This window comes from Lineus longissimus, chromosome 15, assembly GCF_910592395.1.
Source record: "Lineus longissimus chromosome 15, tnLinLong1.2, whole genome shotgun sequence".
Classification (NCBI taxonomy): Eukaryota; Metazoa; Nemertea; class Pilidiophora; order Heteronemertea; family Lineidae; genus Lineus; species Lineus longissimus.
The window spans coordinates 15,452,131-15,474,752 of record NC_088322.1 but is presented as its reverse complement, the minus strand read 5'-3'; the positions used below and the strand labels follow the sequence as shown (position 1 = coordinate 15,474,752).

The 22,622-nt window shown below is 43.7% G+C and overlaps 3 protein-coding genes across 3 annotated transcripts; all 3 read left to right on the top strand.

Moving 5' to 3' along the window:
- Window positions 1-32: 32 nt before the first annotated feature.
- LOC135499455 (repetitive organellar protein-like) lies at window positions 33-7,646 on the top strand. The gene is made up of 20 exons (XM_064790199.1): window positions 33-88; window positions 865-1,124; window positions 1,396-1,446; window positions 1,594-1,659; window positions 1,762-1,872; window positions 2,084-2,157; window positions 2,311-2,409; window positions 3,103-3,155; window positions 3,481-3,594; window positions 3,731-3,834; window positions 3,942-4,052; window positions 4,293-4,536; window positions 4,701-4,798; window positions 5,114-5,308; window positions 5,475-5,593; window positions 5,804-6,048; window positions 6,453-6,556; window positions 6,756-6,878; window positions 7,048-7,130; window positions 7,490-7,646. The coding sequence occupies exons 1-20, from the start codon at window positions 82-84 to the stop codon at window positions 7,644-7,646; spliced, it is 2,418 nt and encodes an 805-aa protein (XP_064646269.1). The 5' UTR covers window positions 33-81.
- A 286-nt stretch (window positions 7,647-7,932) lies between these two features.
- LOC135499829 (uncharacterized) lies at window positions 7,933-10,333 on the top strand. The gene is made up of 6 exons (XM_064790794.1): window positions 7,933-8,039; window positions 8,311-8,413; window positions 8,645-8,819; window positions 9,202-9,399; window positions 9,664-9,752; window positions 10,190-10,333. The coding sequence occupies exons 1-6, from the start codon at window positions 7,956-7,958 to the stop codon at window positions 10,273-10,275; spliced, it is 735 nt and encodes a 244-aa protein (XP_064646864.1). The 5' UTR covers window positions 7,933-7,955; the 3' UTR covers window positions 10,276-10,333.
- Window positions 10,334-12,420: 2,087 nt separating this feature from the next.
- Window positions 12,421-18,194, top strand: LOC135499454 (transcription initiation factor TFIID subunit 5-like). Its single transcript, XM_064790198.1, has 13 exons — window positions 12,421-12,540; window positions 13,061-13,173; window positions 13,393-13,471; window positions 13,615-13,936; window positions 14,252-14,528; window positions 14,791-14,910; window positions 15,223-15,506; window positions 15,718-15,799; window positions 15,937-16,048; window positions 16,309-16,422; window positions 16,644-16,821; window positions 17,300-17,393; window positions 17,541-18,194. Exons 1-13 carry the CDS (start codon window positions 12,421-12,423, stop codon window positions 17,656-17,658), a joined length of 2,013 nt encoding a protein of 670 aa, XP_064646268.1. The 3' UTR covers window positions 17,659-18,194.
- Window positions 18,195-22,622: the final 4,428 nt, after the last annotated feature.

Below are 22,622 nucleotides of genomic sequence, written 5' to 3'. Positions count from 1 at the left end.
TGTCAGAGAGAAAAGTAAACAAGGTTGCTTGTTGCTGTAACTTTGAGTGTGACCATTTTGAAGAGATGCTGAGAATGAGATATGAAGAGTAGGTTTCCTTTGAGATGGAATGTTGAATAATGATGAATGGTCTGGATTGAATTGAAAATGAAAGTAAATGTGACCCTTCATGCATAGGCTTAGCCTATGCTAACCTAAGAGAAGGTTTCATCATTCTCCTCTCTGTGATCCCAAGCCCGCGGCAGCCAAGGCCATCCTAGCACCACTGGTTTTCAATATGCGCCTCTCGATATTTTTAAGTATACGAGGTATCAAAAACCTGAACCTCTGGATGCTACCATCTGCATTTGGCATGGTATCAATCTGGGCATGCGCGACTTCCAGACCTTCTGGCTTCTGCTGCGGCTGCTGTGATACACAAACATACCCCTGGCCCTACGGTAGACATAAGTCTGACAAAGTCCTAAAGTTGCAATATTCATCATTTCGCCACGTCGGGTCATGTCGTGACTTTCCAGTGATAATATATGAGATGTCAGTGATGCAATGGTGTACCAGTGTAACCTAAACCAGCTGGTTACTCTAAGGTGTAACAGAACTATGGATATCAACATTGCTGTGGTACTAAAAGAATGACCATATCATCATCACTTCTCAAGACACTGAAGGGTATATAGCGCCACATCAGCCTTTTTTACTTATTTCCCAAATCTCTTAAAACCTGAGAAACGCTCTTGGCCAGAATCCCAGACTGTTGAACACCCAAATCCACAATCCTAATTCATATGATTTTGATGTTGTTGATTTGCTATATGTATGAATCAATATCTTTAACATTGACCCCATTGTATGTTTGTCTTGCAGCAATGAATAAAAAGAAAAAAGTTGTGAAGAAGGTGGCCAAGGAAGGCAGCCATCAAGGCTTCCTGTCACAGGCCCTCGCAGAGAAGCACCTCTTTCCAAGGAAAATAACCTTGAAGGTGTTAAAAGATGAAGACCATGCCATAGAAATGCCTGGTTTGGAAGCGAGTGTTATTGCAAGCAGAGTTGACATAGAGAAAGTTGAGAGAGAGCGTCACAGCATCGCAGATCAGCTACAAAAAATCTTTCAGAGAGTTGGAAGGGTATGTGAATGTGACCTCAGACTTGCTGTTGCAGAGGGACTGAGGGATTCTATGCTGGATACAATGTAAACTAAATATGTAAACATTTTTGGGTTCATCTTTTCAGAACTGATGACTGATTTCTGTTCTTCTTTGTCACCTGACAGCCCTAATATCCAGCCTTAGATTTAATGAAACATGAGGCCTGGTCTCCGCACAGAGCTAGAGCTCTATAACTTGGCCCCCTCCCCAGAACCTATGTTGAACTCACCAGACATGTTTTCTCTTTCAGTTGTATGAAAATGCTGGTTTCCCTGGTAACATAAAAGCTTCACATGAAGAGGTAAGGATTCTTAAAAGCCCCCCCCCCCAGTATATTAATTCTCACTGTATAGGCTATACAGCCTGGGCCTTGCACTCATCAGGCAACTTCTCAAGTTCAGTCTAGTCAAATTTGTTCCGGTTTTCATCATCAAGTTTCTCATTGCAGGAAGCTGCAGCTTTGCACATTACAAATCGGCCACCAAATCACGATGGGAAAAGACTGAGGAAGTTAGTGAGTACCAGTCCTGTTTATTTCATGATCATCCAATCTTTGCTGCAAAAATGTGGGTATTGCTTATTTTCAAGAGTTTTATTTGTCTTTCTTCTCTTACAGAAAACAGACAGAGAGAAGTTCCTCAAGATGGTGAAAAGTTTCTCCACTGCTTCCGGCTCGAGATTTCACCTCATTGAAGACGTTAAGGATTGGTTGAAAAATGTTGAAATCGTAAGTTTGATCTCGATTATCATTCTGTAGCCTCGTACAGAGGAAACGGAGTTGTTGCAGTGTTATGGATTACTGTCACCCACAGCCTACTGACAATATTGCAGTTCACTAGGATGCGTCATGACTCTCTGTGTGGCAATCAGATAAAGTTATGCATTGTGTTTAATAATCGTGACAGGCTGTTTCTCAGTCAATCTTCTTCGACTTGTAGGGTGAAGAGTTGAAAACGGAGGAAGATTACAAACAACTTGATCAAGAATGTTTAGAGTCAGAGGCTGAAGTCAAGTAGGTGTCAATTTGTAAAACCATTTTTAGAGAAAAAGAATGTGTAATCTGTCCAAAGACATCATGATATGGTGTGATCAGATCATGCTTGCCATCATATGGTCAATTTGCATCATTTTCCCAGCTTTTGACCTGAACTCAATTTTATTTCAGGAATGGCCTTTCACACGCGTTTGCATCTATTGATGAGATCAAGAGGATTGGCTACAGGTTGCTGGAAGATGCAGGGTACCTGGACCGAGAAGATGATGTGTATGTATCCTCAGGCAAGGCACATTCCTAAAACTTCTTTCTTCATTATTTGGTCTTTGATGTTAAGTGTTTAGTGCCACAACTTATTTCCTGTCCCCTGAACTGAGACTTGAGGCCTGTAGACTGATAGCAATGAATCATTTAACATAATGGCTTTTTAACATAAGAGATATCTGAAGTCAGTACAAGTTGCAATGTTGCCAGATGAGTCAGATCTTATGTTTACTCTCGCACAGACACTCGGGTACGAAGTTATCTGACTATACGAAGACCATGGATACCCATATGTTGTTTACTCTTGCGCAGTCACTCGGGTACGAAGTTATCTGACTATACGAAGACCATGGATACCCATATGTTGTTTACTCTTGCGCAGTCACTCGGGTACGAAGTTATCTGACTATACGAAGACCATGGATACCCATATGTTGTTTACTCTTGCGCAGTCACTCGGGTACGAAGTTATCTGACTATATGAAGACCATGGATACCCACATGTTATTTACTCTCGCACAGACACTCGGGTACGAAGTTATCTGACTATACGAAGACCATGGATACCCATATGTTATTTACTCTCGTGCAGACACTCGGGTACGAAGTTATCTGACTATATGAATACCATGGATACCCACATGTTGCAGTTCCTCAGAATTTCTTATCTTGCATTTTGAAAAACTGCTGTTGTTTCAGTCACCACAAGCGAGCTAAACTCTTTGGGCAACCACCAGAAATCATTTATGACAGTAAGTGAAAGCACGTGATCGTAATCTTTTCAAGGGATATTCTAACACTTTCCGTCTCCATCACTATGGGTCACCATCTGTCTTGAGAGTTGAGGATTTCTCGGATGGAGGACTGCCCCAAATGGTCACCACGCGCTGCTGCCTGAAGTACCACAGGTGTTTGTCAGGTGGCTTTGGGCATCTTTTGCATTTTTCTCAGGATTCTTTTACAAGTAGTGAGGACACAGTTGAAAGCCTGTAAATAACAAAAATCATTGTTATGCATTATTCCCTGTTTGATCCCTTTAAAGGTCATTAAGTCATACTATCACTATCAATCTTTCAGCCCAAGATCTTCTGGCGGACAAAACTGGTGAAACTATCAGAGAGGCAAGCGCAGAGATAAAACGTGTATTGCAGGACACCATCCGATTGGTCAAGACCCCAGCGGCAAAAACAAGTAAGTGAAAGTTTCTTAATGAGAGAGGTTCATCAGGATTCACAGCCAAAACTGAGGCGGAGCCAAGGTTTAGTGCATTAACACTGTAACCTGGGTGTCATTAATAAATCTAGATGTTTTAGCATTCCTCTTCCAGTGGTGCGTGGTGGCTTGAAACAATACAAGAACTTAATGGGAGTGACCGAGAAAAGCATGGAGAAAAGCAAAACTCTAGAGGATGAAATGTCAGAGAAGGATTCTGTAAGTAACCCGTTTTACGCCTGCATCTTTTATTGAATGCGAATGGGCTGGCCCTTGTCTATTCATCTATTCATCTATTCATCTATTTATCTATTCATCAATTTCAGAAACTTGAGGAATTAGAAGCAGCGACCGAGAATTTGACCCAACTGCTTGATCGAACTCAAGTGGACATTGAAAAAGTTCATGTCGTATTAAACAACAAGACAGTCGCTCTGGTGAGAATCATGAAACTGAATTAGCAGGAAATTTCCTGTAGTCTCCACAAGAGGACAGCACCTGACTGGTGAAGCAACTTGATGCACACTCAGTCAAGTTGCTGATGTAAAAAAACAAAAAAGTCTTAATTTTCTCCTGCTTCATGATGCAGCGATTTCATGATGTCATTTGCCATTGACTACTAAAATGATTTAATTCATACACATCATAAGCTGAGACTTTCCCTTTGTATTTTGCAGGGAAAAGTTACTGAAGAAAATGAGATTTTGAAGAAGAAACATGCTGCTCTGGAACTGATGACCACACACCTCCAGGAAGAACTGACAAAGGTCCCGTCCAAATATAGTGCTGTCATCAAGGAGTCAGTCGATGTTGGGCTTGCTGAGTCTGTCATGCTTGAAGAGGTCGAGCAATTGAGGAGCAGAGTTGAGAATCAAGAGGAAGAAATGAGAGTGTTGACAGAGGACCTTGAGGCTGAACGAGGTAGGAATGAGTAAATAATCTGTAGCACAGGTTTTGCCCCTGGTTCGTGCTGTCTTCACTTATTCTTGGTTCATGAGAATACTACCTTTTCGGACAGCGACCTCGTTCATAGGAACCATTTTGGAGAGACTCAATTTCGTTACAAAATGTTGCCTCTTTTTCAGAGATATCTGTAAACCTTCAGTTGTCACTTGACCGAGCAAACGTCCGAGTTGAGAGTAAAGATGAGGGAGAGAAGAAGCTCAGTGAATTCATGGAGGAGGTATGCGCCAATGCACCATGTTTATCGAGCACTATTGTAACATGTTAACTTGTCTGCACGTTTCTTGAACGATTGGGAGGTTTGATCGTCATAGTCTTCGTATCATAGGCTATGCAGTCATCCACACTGGAGTGGTTTCGCAGTAAACAACATCAAAATGCATTTTACCAAGAACTCATTACTTCAAGGTGTGCCTTCTGTAAGATCAAAATGAGATATTTGAAACAGCTTGACTGCCTGCACATAAAGAGCTCTCGTGGCCTGTCGTATGTGAACTTTCCTGCGACGAATCAACAGACAGGTTTTTCATTTCAGAATGAGGACCTGAAGAATCAGATTGTGACCTTGAATTCGCAACTCGCGGAGAAGGATGAGATAGTTTTGGACCTGGAAAAGGAGTTGGTGGAAATGAAGCTGTATTCTCCTGTTGAGTCCGGGAGGGACCTCCTGAAGACGTCCCCGAATAAGTCTGGGTCAGTGGTTAGCATCAAACAGAAGGTCAAAGAAAAGGTGAGTTAGGATGGGCCATAATAATGTCATCTTGGTCTGTAGCTGGGCACTGTAAACTGATATTTTTTGTTTATATATTCCAATTGCTAAATAATTCATAAATTAAAGTGATATATACATTGTTATTCTATCTTATTTGTCTGATCTCTGACCTCTGTCCTTTCAGCCTCAAAAGTCATCACCAGCATCGGACCATGATTTGAAGAAGGCTATCAGCCGATTGCAAAAGCAGACGGAATCTGAGATGAATCATCTGAAGGATCACATGGAGAGAGAACAACAAAGGTAAATATAGAGGGCGGTGCAGGGGTAGACTTGGAGATGCCTTGTCATCTTGATTAGCCATAAAAACAAACTGCTGTCTTCTTCAAGAGTCACCATGTGACTGGGATTTAAACCTAGCCATTTTAAGCCGCCATTGTCTCCAGTCTTTGCCTGTTAGATCATTGATTGATTGCAGTTCCTGAGATGTTACTTCTGATATCTCTTTTCTAGGCATGAAGCTGCCATACGAAAGCTCGAGATGGACCACAAAGACCACATCGCCATCATCCACAAAGAAACCGTCCATCTTCTCCGAGCCATCAACCACTTCAAGGAATCAGTCGCACAGATTCTCGAGAAGGAAGACCTGCTTGTAGTAGCCTCCGAGGTCTATAGACTGGACAATCTCCCCACGGAGGTCAACCAGCAAGATCCAATGTTGTCTTTAAATCGGATCTCTGGCGATGCCGTGGAATGTGAGTAGAAATCACTCGTCAGTGGGGTTGTTGGGGTAGCAGTAGCCAAGGAGTCCAAGTCTTACTTCAAGCCTTTAATGCCTAGCAGTAGCCATGGAGTCCAAGTCTTACTTCAAGCCTTTTAGGCCTAACAGTAGCCATGGAGTCCAAGTCTTACTTCAAGCCTTTAAGGCCTAACAGTAGCCATGGAGTCCAAGTCTTACTTTAAGCCTTTAATGCCTAGCAGTAGCCATGGAGTCCAAGTCTTACTTCAAGCCTTTAAGGCCTAACAGTAGCCATGGAGTCCAAGTCTTACTTCAAGCCTTTAATGCCCAGCAGTAGCCATGGAGTCCAAGTCTTACTTCAAGCCTTTAAGGCCTAGCAGTAGCCATAGAGTTTAAATCAGGTTATATTTACTATTTTAGTGTTGGTCGCCGTGGAGAATAAGCTGTCGCAGGCACTGTTGAACAGACGTTGTGAAGTGAAGGATAGCTCTCAAGCTATGAACACGACATCGAGGGAACTTGGCGTAAGTTTATACCGGAAGAACAGACATTTTTAAACAACCTCTGAAAAGTGTAATTCCTCCTGGATTCATCATGGCTCATTCTTCTTCTGCATTTACGTGGGCCTGGCCGGACGAGTGGGGAATCGAACCTGGGACCTTTGAGGTGTAATGCCAGCTCTCAGTACCAATATGGCAATAATTTCTTTTTTTCAATTTCAAGGTCCAAATGGAGATAACAAGACGTCTGCGACAACAGCATTCACAGTTGATTGAGAAGCAAAATGCAACCAAGGATGAGCTAGCCAATGTCAAGGGCACAGTCACAGCAGTTAAAAAGTCTGAGGTAAATCAAAAGTATTGCTTCTTTGAAAAGTTTGTAAAATGTGATGTTTTTTCTGCTACTTTGCTTAGAGGGACTGTCCTGTTCTGGTGTTGAATGTTGTCACCCTGCATCCATGCATCCTGCTCACTGAAAACCAGAACTGAATAGTTTATGGCTTTTCCTTTTTCAGGCTCTGCGCTATTACAGCCTCTATGATCGCTACAAGTTACTCTGGATTCACAACAGGAATGTCCAGCGAGAGCTTGATAATCTGTGAGTGTTATGCTCCATTTTGTCTCAATTCTCCATGTGTCACATCCATGATTCGATGTCTCAGTGCTTTGTCTCAATTCTCTTGATATAGTCACAATCCTCTGGTTCTTGTAACAGATGTCATGGTCACAATCAAAACGACTTCTTGGTTCTTGTCTCAGAAGAAGGATGGATGACCTACCAAAAGTGATATGAATAAGGCATATGTAATTGATGGTATGACTTGCTGGATGATATGGTACATACCATCAGAAAACACAGAGCCATGTTGCATCTACTGACATTGTCCGTCACCACATCAGACAAGTCGTCTGCAGAGACAACTTCACCAAGGTTAAGTTCACATTATTTATTGGCAGCAAGAGAGATTTCCTTGAGGCGATGAAGAGGAGAGAGGCAGCCCTCCGCACGGCTATCAGTGGCAGGCAGGACATGGTGAAAACCATCGAAGAGCAACATGAAAAGCTCACAAAGATGCAGGTTGATCTAAGACAAGTCAGTATTCATCATTTTTAGCAATTGTATTGTTCCAGCAAGTCCTGTCGGAAGTCCTCTTGGAAGGTGGTGTCACAGTGGTAAGAGTGCTGACTTGTAATCGGGTGGTTGTGGGTTCAACCCTTGGAAGGATCAACGCTGTTTTTTCTTCATGTCCTTGAGAAAGACACCTTACCTGACATTGCTTCGTCCTTCGAATGAAACGTAAAACTGAGTACAGTGTTTCAGTTCATGCCCCAACTTGGTGATTGAACTGGGGAATCGTATACCAATACTAGCCTCTTTGTATGATATTTTCAGAGAAAGAGCAAGGGTGATAGCAGGTTCCATATGCATATGTGTGACATGAGACGTAACCTTACTACTCTGGAGGATGCCCTACGTGACCAACAGATCAGTAGAGATATGTACCAGGTGAGCCCCTCCATGAGTACGCATCATGACGACAGAAACACATGAAGGAATGTGTTTTTGATGACTTAGATATGTCCAAGGTTTTTAGGAAGGTTTTGTAGTTGGATCAAAGATTTTTATACCGGTACAATGTGTGACCTAGAATCAAAGAAAAAAGACTTCTGAAATTAAGTGACAGAACATGTTCTGAACAACTAAACCCTGTTCGATATCGATATTGATCAGTGACATTTATAATTTTACATATCTTTGTAACTACTTGTATTTTTAGTCGGCTGTTGATATAGTTGAGCGAGCCATGATGATCCCTGCCATAAGGTTGTACCACCTATTCTCAAGATACATAGCATTCAGGAGACTCACTCACTTCAGGGGTGAGTATGGAGGATATCTCACATAAAGCTCATTCTCTCTGTGATGTTGACTGTGTTGCACCTCTAGAGAATACTCTTACAAATTCTACAGGGTGATTCTGAAAGAGTTTCAGCTTGTCATGTTTTCATAGAATTTACACCAATGCATAGGAGTGGGTTGTTGTGCCTGGGAGCTCATAAACTGTGTAAATGATCCTCTAATGTTTTGGATAAATTGCATCTTCTTTCCAGATATTGTGGAGACCCACTTAGAAGATGCCAAGGAAGAATCATTGGAAGCTTCTGCCATGAAGTGTTACCTTGCCAAGGTTGAGAACAACATTGGGAAATCGACGAAAGTTTGGCAGGAGCGGACGCATATGTTGGACCAGGAGAGAAGAGAACTGTTCTCCTCGATGAGCACACTGTAAGTTGGCGGACACATCAGGACAGAGTGATGTTGCTGAAGATTTTCAACTTACTTAGATGTAGATAGCACTACGGGCTTCCATTTGGGTCCACCACACTTGGTCGTGGTTGAATGGCTGCAGTTTTGCTCTTTCTTGCGGGTTATAAGCTGACATTATCTTTGATATTGTCATTCAGTACAGCTAATCTACTGATTTACTCCAAGGAGGAGAGCATCAAGTTTGGTGTTGAACTTAAGGACACTGAGGTCTCACATCAAAGGTCAGTGATTTATGGAGGCCTTCTCTGCTGTATGATCCCCCTGTATATCACATGTTCCCTATTCACATTGTATCATCCTTATCCCAGCATTTACTGGTGAATTTATTATTTCCCTCAAGGTTTCAAGAGGTTTCTTACACAAACCAAATTCTCAAGGAACAACAAACCCGGAAGGAACTGAATCCACTTCTCACACGACACCAGTGGGATCAAAACTCTTCCTCGATCAACTCCCAACAGAAGTCCAAGATGGGCAGCGTCCTCGCCAAAACGTTCTTTCCCAGGTTGGAGTCGAGAGAGACACTCGTTGGGCGGAGGTGTGCCAAGTATTCACAATCTTTTGAGAGCGTTTGGAAGGTTGGTAAAGGTTTGAAGCCTGATGGTTTGATATTAGTGTCAATCTCTTTGTTTCTCATGGCTGCCTCTTGACCTCCTTAAACTTGCGAAAGATTAGGGTGTCACAACCAGATATGTAACTAATCAAGGACAGCTTTGGTCTCGAATCAGAGGTGCTATGTCACAACCAGACATGTAACTGAGGGATTGTTCGGTAATTCATTCAAAAGACTCAATTATTCCAGCCGGACTTCTCACCACCTGTCACCTCTTCTGTGGAGATTCCCAAGCTCCTCGAGTACGACATCAATGGATCTATCAAATTGGCTCATAGGTAAGTTTTAAATTTGTTCACTTGGCATCATGGGAATGTATGTATAGAGAGCAGATACCATGACCTGACTTAACTGGGTGAACAGGGTTGTGACTGAACCTCAAACTCTTGGACAGCCAGGGTCTCCTTTCTTACCCGATAAATACACCACCAATTAGCGAGGAGGCTTCTATAAATGCTTCCATGCTATCGTGGGAGAAAAATAGATCCTATGACAAGGACAGACAGAGGTGAGTCGTGGTTGCCAACCTGCCTTAAATGTTATTAAAACATCAAGGAGGTACAAATTGGGTGATATGAATAAAGGCTAGCAAATGCTTTTACTTCAATTTTGTACAGAAAGGCCAAGTGTAAATGTACATGGAGTTTTAGATAAAAGCATTTACTACTCTTTATTCATATCACCCATTGATGTGATCTCAATGTTCACCTTTCAGAGAGGTTGAGAAGACCGCCAGGGCTGCCTATCCACTGTCATACTCGGAATTCTACGATTACAGTGCATCAAGACTGTCGTCTATGACAAAGATACGGAAGCAGGAACACATTGCTCAACTCCGTCCATCTGTGGACATCTTGATAACACCAGTTGGAAGCAGCAGTGACGTGTAGTGAGGAAATAATAACTTGATAAATCCGTTCCGTCGTGAACAAAGATATCTTTTAGAAAAAAAATTTGTGGTGCTTTTCTAATATCTATCTGTTGCACACTTATCAGCTTATTTTTTTATTTGACGATTTTATACATCATTCTGGTCCTGAAATATACAATTGTTTATTTTGTCATTTTCTTGTGTTTAGTCATCTTATGTTGCAATCAAGACCAGTGGCTTGACCAAATGGTAAAGGGTTCTCTTACTGTAAATAGAAGGCCATCTCTGTGTACATTAGATTGTGGGATGAAGACTTCAGTCACGACAGCAATATGCCTTTCCTTGGATGAGTTTTGTGGAAGAATCAACACGTAAAACCTGATCCACGTGAAGATGCAAACCATCGGCAGACTGAGCAAAAATTCGATTGAAAGCAAATTTTCTGCTTTATGGTTTTTTTATTTCTTTTATTATTTTAGTCTCTGTACAAATATCTGCATAGTGTAGCAATGTCTTTTACATCAGAAACAAATCTTCCATGATCAAACAGCAAAGTCCTCCAATTTTCACAAGTTGATCCAACTGAGAGGTGATGATGATGACGATGATGAACAATCTAGCAGTCACGGGAGGCCAAGCAGTAAATAAACACCACAGGGCAGTTTTCACACACAACCAAGTCTTTGAACAACACTGATTCAACACAGAAAATCTCGCGTCCTCAAAAGTGAACCTGCTTCATGGACAGTACAGAGATCCTAGCTTTACTTGAGCCATCAAGTTGGAATGAGTTCGTGAGGATGTTGTCCACAGATCAAGCACGCAGTTGGGTACAATTGACTTCCGGCCAAAGAGTGTGGTAGGTCCTTGATGACAGCTCCAGCGCCTGCTAGCACAAGGTCGCTGCTGACCAATAAAGGCTGCTTCGATGGGTCAAGAGATGGCTACATCAGGCAGGAAGGGGACAGTTTACTTGGACCTGCAAAAAGGAAGTTTTATGATGATATTCACTCTAGATCAGAAAGTGATCAGCAGATCACATATCAGAATACCATGCCATTTTTCTGTTACAAGACAGTGGGATGATTTTAGATGGTTCCCTGTTGATTTCTTACAACTTGTAGTGTGGTACAGGCTCAGCAAGTCCAACAGAGAGCCACATCAGTCATCATACAGATTACATACGTTTTGGGTATAGCTCAATTTGTTGCATCCGAGCACAACAAGGCCATCACGATTCAACCGAGTGAGGAACAGAGACGGTCAGATTCTGGCTGCTGAGTACAGCTCAGTTCAGTCCTCCACGCCAGTACTCACCTCGCCCTCATCTTCCTCCTCTTGCGTTTTAACCTCCTCATACGCTTCTTTCTCCACTGAAAACACAAGATGAACAGACATAAGTGACTGAACGTGTATCACTAAGAGTGGAAAACGGTGGCCACACTACTTTTTCCAGGAAAATTTGGGCAGAGGTTACCCTACTCAATAGGGCAACACGGACCACAAACAATGCAAATGCCTGGCCAAACATCACAAGCCCAAACGAGTTATTAAAAAAATTAGAACTTTGGGCAGCACTCCCAAACCCTCGAATTCCCAAACCCTCGAATTCCCTTTTTGAGAAGTACTGTAGTTCTCCCAACAAATTGGAGGAATTGATTGGCATGTCTTAGCCTTTAGAATCATGGTGTAGCTGCAGGTATTATAATTTCTGAAATTTTACAAGTGAACAAACCATTGTGTAAATTTGACCATGTACAATTGTACACAAAATGTATAGGCGAGATACACATCATGACCATGGAGAAACACATTATGACCATGGAGAAACAGTATTTGCAAAGTCAGAAATCTCAAAAGAGATGCATACCTTAGCTCTCATCTTGGTTTAGTGGATAACTGAAATAATAAAGAAAAGTTTCGTTGAGAAACCAGCAGTTGGAAATGACGGATTGATGAGATTTAGATGGATTGAATTTGGGAAATGTGCGAGGGCAAACTTACCCGATCAAGATGGCTTCTAAAGAGGAAACTGCCCGGATTTTGAAGCGACACCTTTCGAGCGCTTTGTCAAGATGGCTGCGCCCGTAAAAATCGAAAATGATGACAATTTAGGGGAATTGAAACTCGATGAGGGCCAAGATAAGCAAACCTTGCTCGCTGTCTTGGGGTTCCTCAAAAAGCACAACTTAAAAGTAATCTATGTGACAAGTTTCATGAGAATTGATTGACTGAAAAGTGATTTTTTTAGCAAAAGAATATCAAAATTTTCAGTTTTTGTACTAAACTTTGGTGCACCGCCAGGCGCCACTGTTCAATATCAATGTGATATAATGTGCATACACACAGTACAGTACATGCATACATTAGAAAGTGCATTTGCATGTTCTACTGCCGTGTATTTTGCAGCTGTGGAGTGCTTTGTCACTTTCTGCACAGCTTCTCGGCTCGGTTAGAACTTAGGCCTTCAACAGAATCCCTGATTTGTCTTTGACTGGTTTGGAGTCTAAATGTAAATGAGATGAGGCAGGGCTGACCAGAGGCAAGACCACAAATGATGACTTTGGCAGGATAGTCTTTATTAGGTTGTTACTTTTTGTTCTAAGAGTTGATGACACTGTGACTGTCGTTAATTTGGCATCACAGCTGTGAAGGCGTATATGTCGGTCATTGATACCATCATTATCATCATCATTCTTCATTTCTTTTCTATAGGGAACAGAACAGCAACTGCTCCATGAAGCTCATCTGCCAGAGGACCTTTTGAAGGAAGGTCAAGATGAGCAGAAAGATACTGACGTCTCACAGGCTCTTGCTGCTTACAAGAGGTAGCAAATCAGAATTTATAGAACCTCTTGCCTGTTGTGATTTCATGGCAGAATCTATTTTGTTATGCTACAGTCCCTTATTACAATGGAGAAGGCAATAATTGGACTCTTGTCATGATACAAGGACTCCTGAATTAAAATTTTCAAGAAGAAATTATGAATGTGAGATAAGAAAAAAGGATTAGCTTGCTGTTAATTTCCAATCTCTCTATTTTTCAGCGAGGGTGACCCAACACTCTATGATGATCTCTACACAAACTTAAAGAGTTTCATTGAATCTACTTTAGATTCCCATAAGGTAGGTGTAGACTGAAACTGCAGTGATACATACTTTAAAGAACTCGATTCTAATTGTAGATGTAGGTGAAAAAAGTTGTGATCTCTTCTCTCTGTGAAGACACTTCATTGTCTTATGTGTGAATGTTCATGTTATTTTCACAGATTGAACTTGCGATGGTCCTCTACCCTGTGTTCGTCCACATGTACCTGGAACTAGTCTACAACGAACATGAAGAAGAAGCCAAGGCGTTCTTTGACAAATTCTCTCTTGAACAAGAACAATATTATCAGGAGGACATTCAGAAACTATCGTGCGTAATTAAAAAGGAGCATATGCAGGGCCACGAGCTGATGGATAGTTTTCGGACGAGTAAATTTGTGATCCGAATGTCACGAGAATCTTATACTCATCTGAAGCGTCACATGATGGAGAGACATCAAAATAAACTGCTGACGTTTATTCAGGAGAAGATTTATATTGATGGTAAGTTTAGGGGGTGTTTAGAGTCTTGGTGGGTCCGATGAGGAAGGGGGTCTCCTAGACCATGTAGACCTCGGCAGTTGCTCTGTAATTTGATCCCAGATCCACATCCAACAGTACAAAACCTCAAGCCCTTCTCTTGAAGAATCATCTCCCCTTCATCTGGGCCACCAAAAAATGAGGTAGCACCAGCAAGATGGCCCAGAAAGGGTTTGCCAACTTAAGATAATGGTCTGTTCATTCGTGTATGGGTAATTAGTGAAACAATAACATAAACAATCAAAAACAAATGTGTAACTATTGATGGTATATTTGCAGTGTTTGAAGGTGCACCTCGCAGCAAACAGCAGATCGATGCAGTGTCTGGCAGTATGGGCGGTGAGGCGATGCGTGAGGCAAACAAGACTAAAGTCTACTACGGTCTGCTGAAAGAGCCGGACATCAACATCCCATTGGACGATGAGGAGGAGGGGACCGAACCTGAAGGTGGCGATAAACCCAAGAAGAAAAAGCCCAAGAAGGATCCGTTGATGATGAAGAAGGCAAAGAATGATCCTAACGCTCCCAATGTGACCAGGATACCACTGCCCGAATTGTAAGTTAGCGGAATCCTCAGGCCAGAATCTACTGCTGCTGTAGGATGGGATGCTTCGCCTCTCAATTTCACGAACTCCCCACTGTGTAACTGATTGTGCACCCAATTTATAATAAATATACTCCGTTTAGCAGAGTAAGCTATCATTTATTGCTTTTGAGAGATACAGGTCACAAGCTCAAATCAGGGTGTTGTTTGAGCTGCATTTTGAATCAAAACTTTTAGGCCATGCCTGTCATTACTTGAGAGTTTACCCTTTCAGGAAAGATGCGGACAAACTTGACAAAATCAACCAGTTTAGAGAAGCGGCAAAGCGGTTGAAACTCGGACCTGATAGTCTCCCTTCCATCTGCTTTTACACATTCCAGAACTCTCACCAAGGGTAAATATTGCTTTGTGTGTGTCCTTAAGCAAGACACTCATTGCTTGATATATTTTAACCTCCTACCACCATTGTCCTGGGACTTGGTATGGTAGCAGGCTCGTTTGAAGCTACATAGTTTTCAGAGTCTAGTTGCTGTATGTTTGAACCTGTTCTTCCTTCCGACACAAATGCAGGATGGTCAATCAATATCAATAACACCTTTAATGTGGCACCCTAGTTCCACCAGCCGCAGTACCTGAGAAACTCTTTGTATCCTTGACACTTCATGTGCATCATGTACTTGAAATGGTTAAAAATGTTTTATTTCAGAGTTTCTGCAATTGACTTCAGTGAAGACTCAACTCTCGTAAGCGCAGGGTTCCACAATTCACAAGTTCGTGTTTGGACGCTCACGAAAGAGAAACTGCGGGCAATGAAATCTCCGCACGAATTAAATATTATCGACAAGGAAGCAGATGATGTCTTGGAACGGATGATGGACGACAGGAGTGCGACAGAATCGAAACTGTTGGTTGGTCACAGTGGGCCGGTTTATACGACAAACTTTAGTCCGGATAAGAATTACCTGTTGTCATGTTCGGAGGATTCTTCAAGTAAGTACAATTCTCGACCTAAGCTGCACATCTTGGTTACACAAGTGACCTAAACATGTTTGACATGCAAGTATAAGTAGATGAAAGGATGGTTCATAGGGCAAAGGCCTTGTGACCTCAGTTGTAATAAGGTCTTCAAGCTTGTCCAGAATGATTATCTGGGTTCAATGTTTCAGCTACACCTCACATCAATTGTTTGTTCTTTTTCCAGTTCGCTTGTGGAGTATGTTGACCTGGAGCAACCTAGTTGTCTTTAAGGGGCATAACTTTCCTGTCTGGGATGTCAAATTTAGGTGAGTTGTGATTTTCTAACAAGTCTTCAGCTCGAATGCCATCATTCGTAACCTCAAGTCCTCTGATGACCAACCTAAGGGGGGGGGGGGGGGGCTGGCCAGAGCGTGTATTGTATGGTTTTTCATTCTATTTGCAGCCCTCATAATCACTATTTTGCCTCCTGTGGTCACGATCGGACAGCCCGCATCTGGTCGACAGATCACCACCAACCGCTGCGTATATTTGCTGGCCACTTGTCAGATGTTGAGGTATGTTGGAAGCTATGAATGGGTGCTGGCTTCTTGTCATTTGGACAGAATTAGTGAACACTGAGTGACACAGAAACCTGTGATAGTGTGAGAACATGTCGGTTCCGACTTGTAGAGAGCTGGTCCTTCTTGATTTATGGAAGTGGGGCTCTTCCATCAAGCGAGTCATTCATCGTCCTTGGGCCATCGAATCAAAATGCACAATGGAGGGCACTAAATGTGTATTTGCTTTTCTGATGTAGGCATTCTTCTTCTTGCAGTGTCTTCAGTGGCATCCAAACTCCAATTATATAGTGACAGGCTCATCGGATAGATCAATTAGATTATGGGATGTCCTGTCTGGCAACTGTGTCCGACTTCTCACTGGTCACAAGGTAAGATTGACAGGTCATCTGACAGATCAATTAGGTTATTGGATGTCCTGTCTGGTAGCTGTGTCAGACCTCTCACTGGTCATAAGGTAGAGTGACAGGTCATCTGACAGATCAATTTGATTAGAGGAATAGGGCATGATCAGGTGAAGGAAATGCAGCTCAGTTTTCATGTCCATGTGGCTGTTGATTTGGCTGTTTTATCAAACCTTCCACATTTTCAGGGCTCTGTACAATGTTTATCATTCTCTCCTGATGGACGGTATCTTGCCTCAGCCGGCATTGACCAGACCATCTTATTATGGGATGTTGCCAATGGGAACCAGATAGGACAGCTGAAGGGTCACACAGATTCGATAAACTCGCTGTGTTTTAGCAGGGAGGGGACGGTGCTTGCATCAGGTAAGTTTGATTTCATCTCTTGACTTGGTTCAGTAAGGAGTATTGTCGGGTGCATCTGTTGGTATGTTGAAACACAATATGTTTTGTTGCTAAGATATTAATCACGTCCTTTAGAAAGTGCCTAGATTGGATGATGTCATTGTTTGTGCAGAAGTCCAACTAATCACACCACACTGTTACTAATACTAATCCCACAATTACTACTCAGTGCTTTACCAATTAAGATTAATCAAGGTTTGGCAGCTTTCTGTTACTTGTGTTATATCATCAATATTGCATGTCAACCACAGAATAATCTGAAGTATTTGTCAGATAATACAATTATTTCCCAAGGCTTTGTGAGTGCAACATATTATCAACTCAACCCAAGGCTATTGCAAAGGATTGGATTGACAATAACAATTTAAAAACCAGTATGTAAGGCATCTTGGAGCATACTCTGTAGTTCCAGATAGAATCATTGCTTGGCTTGTTTCAGGTGCCATGGACAACACGATCAACTTGTGGGACGTGAATAAGATCTTTGACGAACAAGACAGTGAAGGCATTGTCAATGTTTTACCCACTGCCACGTAAGTTAAACATTTTAGACTTTTAGCTCTTCATCAAACTTGCAAGATCCTTTGACAGAATGATCAATACAGCGGTTAAATATAGTTGCACTGCATATACAGTCGGAGCAGAGTGCAAATGTCTGATAACTTTCCCTTCCTTTCCAGAAATGAAAACCAGACATACCTAATCCGGTCGTTCGGAACCAAAGACACACCGGTTTTGAGTTTGCATTTTACACGGAGGAATCTTCTGTTGGCATCCGGACCGTACGGAGATCCTTGAAAGCTGAACTTGTAGGCAATGCAAGACTGTTTCTTCATAAAATGGAATTCAGATTGTATAGGTCAGAAAAAGTGTACGCTGTGTTGACGTAGACTCTTCTATTCACAGCTGGGCATCTAGTTTCCTGGTGTTGAAAAGTATCCTGTATGTCCACTGCCTCTGGCCGAGAAGGAGAATTTGTGTCACTGCCTATCATCCATTTGTGTGGAATGGAAGATATGACTCTATAAGTGTTTTAGCTAGAAATCTGAAAGGTAGTGCAGAAAAGGACATACCTGTAGCTTGAAAAAGGCAAGGTGCTGTGTCCTGCTTTAAACGGTAATGCATTTGCCATTGATGAAAAAAGGTAGGGCGTCGAGAAAATGTTTTTGCTCTGCCAAGACTCCAGCTGAAACTCTATGAACATGAAGGTTTGGGAATTGTAGGAGGAAACCTTGTCCTGGTTGATAATGGCTTGATCAATGTACAGACTAGAGAAACCTAAGACACTCTTGGTTTCTCTCTTTGAAGAAATTCAATAAAATATTTAGTTCAAAGCCTGTCGTGATGTTCTTCCTTTACCCCTTAACAAGTGGTTTTAGCCCCAATACTCAACCCATGTGGCGACATACCCCCACTGAAACCAGTCATTATAGCTCCAGTACTTCACCCATATGGCCACATAGTCACCCTTGAGGAGCCAGTGCATCTGAATCCTCATGCCATGGCTTCGGAGCCAGGGCCTCAGCTGTGGGCAAACATATACCCTAAACAAGTTCATTTGGTTGCTGCTCTAAGGGTTCTGCGACTCTTTACCTTGGGCTAGGAAATTCTTCAAGGTCTAACTCTGCTCCCCGAAGTTGCTGTTAGGCTGCTTGTAGGGGGATTTCTGCTCAGGCATCATGCATCATGCATCATGCTGGAGCATTTTTAACCCCCCCCCCCCAAGGAGGATACCGCGGTGACGTCACATCACGTGATCCCGACCCATATTAGTGATCGCTATGGCCAATCAGATTCAGTCTACTGACAGCACCAGCACTGAACACATCTCCACGTCTCACTGTCTGGTGCGCTCCTGTGCACAAAAACACCAATAGACATGAAATATTGCAATACCTAGTATGGATTCTTCCTGTGTAGAATAAAATTTACAGAGCAGATTAACTTCCACGAATAAAAAAGACGTTTGGCGTGGCCAAAGTGCGGAAATAATGGGAAATAATGTCTCCGCTAAAATACACTACGAAATACACTAGGCAATGCACTACGCGATAAACGGTAGAGATGCAGTTGAGTTTGTTATTGTTTTGACTTAGAAGCCCGCCCATATCATAATATATTCATGTATTCATGAAGTATGAACTCATTTCTGTCCCATACAACTCTAAGAACAGTCAATTTCTCCTTAAATCATCACCGAAACCGCGATATCCGCAGGAACATTTCGTTCTAGTGTCCGAAAATGCATGATCTTACAGGGGCGCTAACTCGACAAATAGAGGGGATCTATGGGGATCTATGCGAGTTTTAGGTATTACAGGTCTCGAACTTGTAAAATCTGTAAACATGCCTCCAAATCCTATTATGATAATGAAGAGATTGCCCCATATCTGGGAGTCTGTTTTGAAACCATCGCTAATTTTGGAAGATCGGTGCCGGCTATTTGGTTTAAAAAACCCTATTTTTCCCCATCAAAACAGCACTTTTCATTATTCAAATGATAGCTTATTGTCTGAAGACTTATGTCATAGCAGAAAAGTACTAATAACTCTGATTTGATGCGAAAAATCTAACTTTTTTGATGACTTGATTTTCCCTTGGCCGTGGATCGAGTTTGTTTACAATATGCAGCGCCATCTTGGAAAAGCCGTGACGTCACCGCGGTATCCTCCTTGCCCCCCCCCCTCAATAAGTCCTTCTGAGACGCTTTAAAGGACCACCATATTGGTTCTAGTTCTACAATTTGCCGCTAGGGTTCCGTCGTTGGATTCAAAAACGAGAATTGTCGCATGCAGGGCCGTATTTAGAGGGGGGGGGGGGGGGCAGGGGGGGGGGGCAGCTGCTCCCCCCCGTGCAATAAATGTTGAAAAAAGATTTTCAGACAGTAATAAAAAGACAAACTAATCTTGGCCATAGCTTTACCAGCATGATAGCAGCATATGGATAGCAGATGTTATCAACTCAGGTGCAACCCTTATAATCTGACCAGTCCAGTGCCCTGACCCTAGTCTTCATAAAAGTGGTCCTTTTTTGGAGTAAAAATACTATTGATTCACACTTCCAAATGCCAGGAAAATGCCATTTCAGACCTTCAGGCCTTCGGCGATCTATCCCACTGCCCCCCCTGGACAAAAAAGTTAAATACGGCCCTGGCATGGTGAGAGAGATGAGACAGTCACAGCCAGGCCGAATCAGTCCTGGCTGCTCCACCGTGTTGCCAACATGGTGAGAGAGATGAGACAGTCACAGCCAGGCCGAATCAGTCCTGGCTGCTCCACCGTGTTGCCAACATGATGAGAGAGATGAGACAGTCACAGCCAGGCCACATCAGTCTTGTTGGCTGCTCTGCCAAGTTGTTAACATGGAGAGAGAGATGAGACAGTCACAACCAGGCCGAATCAGTCCTTGCTGCTCCACCGTGTTGCCAACATGGTGTGAGAGATGAGACAGTCGCAGCCAGGCCGAATCAGTCCTTGCTGCTCCACCGTGTTAACAACATGGTGAGAGAGATGAGACAGTCACAGCCAGGCCGAATCAGTCCTGGCTGCTCCACCGTGTTGCCAACAAGGTGCGAGAGATGAGACAGTCAGTCACAGCCAGGCCGAATCAGGCCCTGCTGCTCCACCGTGTTGCCAACATGATGAGAGAGATGAGACAGTCACAGTCAGGCCACATCAGTCTTGTTGGCTGCTCTGCCAAGTTGTTAACATGGAGAGAGAGATGAGACAGTCACAGCCAGGCCGAATCAGTCCTTGCTGCTCCACCGTGTTAACAACATGGTGAGAGAGATGAGACAGTCACAGCCAGGCCACATCAGTCTTCGCCGCACTGCCTAGTTGTTAATATGGTGAGAGAGATGAGACAGTCACAACTAGGCGAATCAGTCCTGGCTGCTCCACCGTGGTGCCAACATGGTCAGAGAGATGAGACAGTCACAGCCAGGCCACATCAGTCTTCGCCGCACTGCCTAGTTGTTAATATGGTGAGAGAGATGAGACAGTCACAACTAGGCGAATCAGTCCTGGCTGCTCCACCGTGTTGCCAACATGGTCAGAGAGATGAGACAGTCACAGCCAGGCCGAATCTGTTCAGGCTGCTCCACCGTGTTGCCAACATGATGAGAGAGATGAGACAGTCACAGCCAGGCCGAATCAGTCCTGGCTGCTCCACCGTGTTGCCAACATGGTGAGAGAGATGAGACAGTCACAGCCAGGCCGAATCAGTCCTGGCTGCTCCACCGTGTTGCCAACATGATGAGAGAGATGAGACAGTCACAGCCAGGCCACATCAGTCTTGTTGGCTGCTCTGCCAAGTTGTTAACATGGAGAGAGAGATGAGACAGTCACAACCAGGCCGAATCAGTCCTTGCTGCTCCACCGTGTTGCCAACATGGTGTGAGAGATGAGACAGTCGCAGCCAGGCCGAATCAGTCCTTGCTGCTCCACCGTGTTAACAACATGGTGAGAGAGATGAGACAGTCACAGCCAGGCCACATCAGTCTTGTTGGCTGCTCTGCCAAGTTGTCAACATGGAGAGAGAGATGAGACAGTCACAGCCAGGCCGAATCAGTCCTTGCTGCTCCACCGTGTTAACAACATGGTGAGAGAGATGAGACAGTCACAGCCAGGCCGAATCAGTCCTTGCTGCTCCACCGTGTTAACAACATGGTGAGAGAGATGAGACAGTCACAGCCAGGCCGAATCAGTCCTGGCTGCTCCACCGTGTTGCCAACAAGGTGCGAGAGATGAGACAGTCAGTCACAGCCAGGCCGAATCAGGCCCTGCTGCTCCACCGTGTTGCCAACATGATGAGAGAGATGAGACAGTCACAGTCAGGCCACATCAGTCTTGTTGGCTGCTCTGCCAAGTTGTTAACATGGAGAGAGAGATGAGACAGTCACAACCAGGCCGAATCAGTCCTTGCTGCTCCACCGTGTTAACAACATGGTGAGAGAGATGAGACAGTCACAGCCAGGCCGAATCAGTCCTGGCTGCTCCACCGTGTTGCCAACATGGTCAGAGAGATGAGACAGTCACAGCCAGGCCGAATCTGTTCAGGCTGCTCCACCGTGTTGCCAACATGATGAGAGAGATGAGACAGTCACAGCCAGGCCGAATCAGTCCTTGCTGCTTCACCGTGCTGACAACAAGGTGCGAGAGATGAGACAGTCACAGCCAGGCCAAATCTGTCCTTGCTGCTCCGCCGTGCTGACAACATGGTGGGAGAGATGAGACAGTCACAGCCAGGCCGATTCAGTCCTGGCTGCTCCACCGTGTTGCCAACATGGTCAGAGAGATGAGACAGTCACAGCCAGGCCGAATCAGTCCTTGCTGCTTCACCGTGCTGACAACAAGGTGCGAGAGATGAGACAGTCACAGCCAGGCCAAATCTGTCCTTGCTGCTCCGCCGTGCTGACAACATGGTGAGAGAGAGGAGACAGTCACAGCCAGGCCGAATATGTTCATGCTGCTCCGTCGTGTTGCAAACATGGTGAAAGAGAAGAGACAGTCACAACCAGGCTGAATCAGCCCTTGCTGCTCCACCGTGCTGCCAACATGGTGAGAGAGATGAGACAGTCACAGCCAGGCCGATTCAGTCCTGGCTGCTCCACCGTGTTGACAGCATGGTGGGAGAGATGAGACAGTCACAGCCAGGCCGAATCAGCCCTTGCTGCTCTACCATGCTGTCTACATGATGAGAGAGATGAGACAGTCACAGCCAGGCTGAATCAGTCCTGGCTGTGACCGTCTCATCGCTCTCAC

Excerpts from the sequence above, each read along its gene's own strand:
- LOC135499829 (XM_064790794.1), top strand. The coding sequence starts at position 7,956 with ATGCATATGTGTGACATGAGACGTAACCTTACTACTCTGGAGGATGCC. Across the intron at positions 8,040-8,310 it reads TCAGTAGAGATATGTACCAG|TCGGCTGTTGATATAGTTGA; the intron begins GTGAGCCCCTCC and ends TTGTATTTTTAG. Across the intron at positions 9,753-10,189 it reads TCTATCAAATTGGCTCATAG|AGAGGTTGAGAAGACCGCCA; the intron begins GTAAGTTTTAAA and ends TTCACCTTTCAG.
- LOC135499454 (XM_064790198.1), top strand. The coding sequence starts at position 12,421 with ATGGCTGCGCCCGTAAAAATCGAAAATGATGACAATTTAGGGGAATTG. Across the intron at positions 13,174-13,392 it reads GCTCTTGCTGCTTACAAGAG|CGAGGGTGACCCAACACTCT; the intron begins GTAGCAAATCAG and ends TCTATTTTTCAG. Across the intron at positions 16,049-16,308 it reads GCCACTTGTCAGATGTTGAG|TGTCTTCAGTGGCATCCAAA; the intron begins GTATGTTGGAAG and ends TTCTTCTTGCAG.
- LOC135499455 (XM_064790199.1), top strand. Across the intron at positions 2,410-3,102 it reads CTGGACCGAGAAGATGATGT|TCACCACAAGCGAGCTAAAC; the intron begins GTATGTATCCTC and ends CTGTTGTTTCAG. Across the intron at positions 3,156-3,480 it reads ACCAGAAATCATTTATGACA|CCCAAGATCTTCTGGCGGAC; the intron begins GTAAGTGAAAGC and ends TCAATCTTTCAG.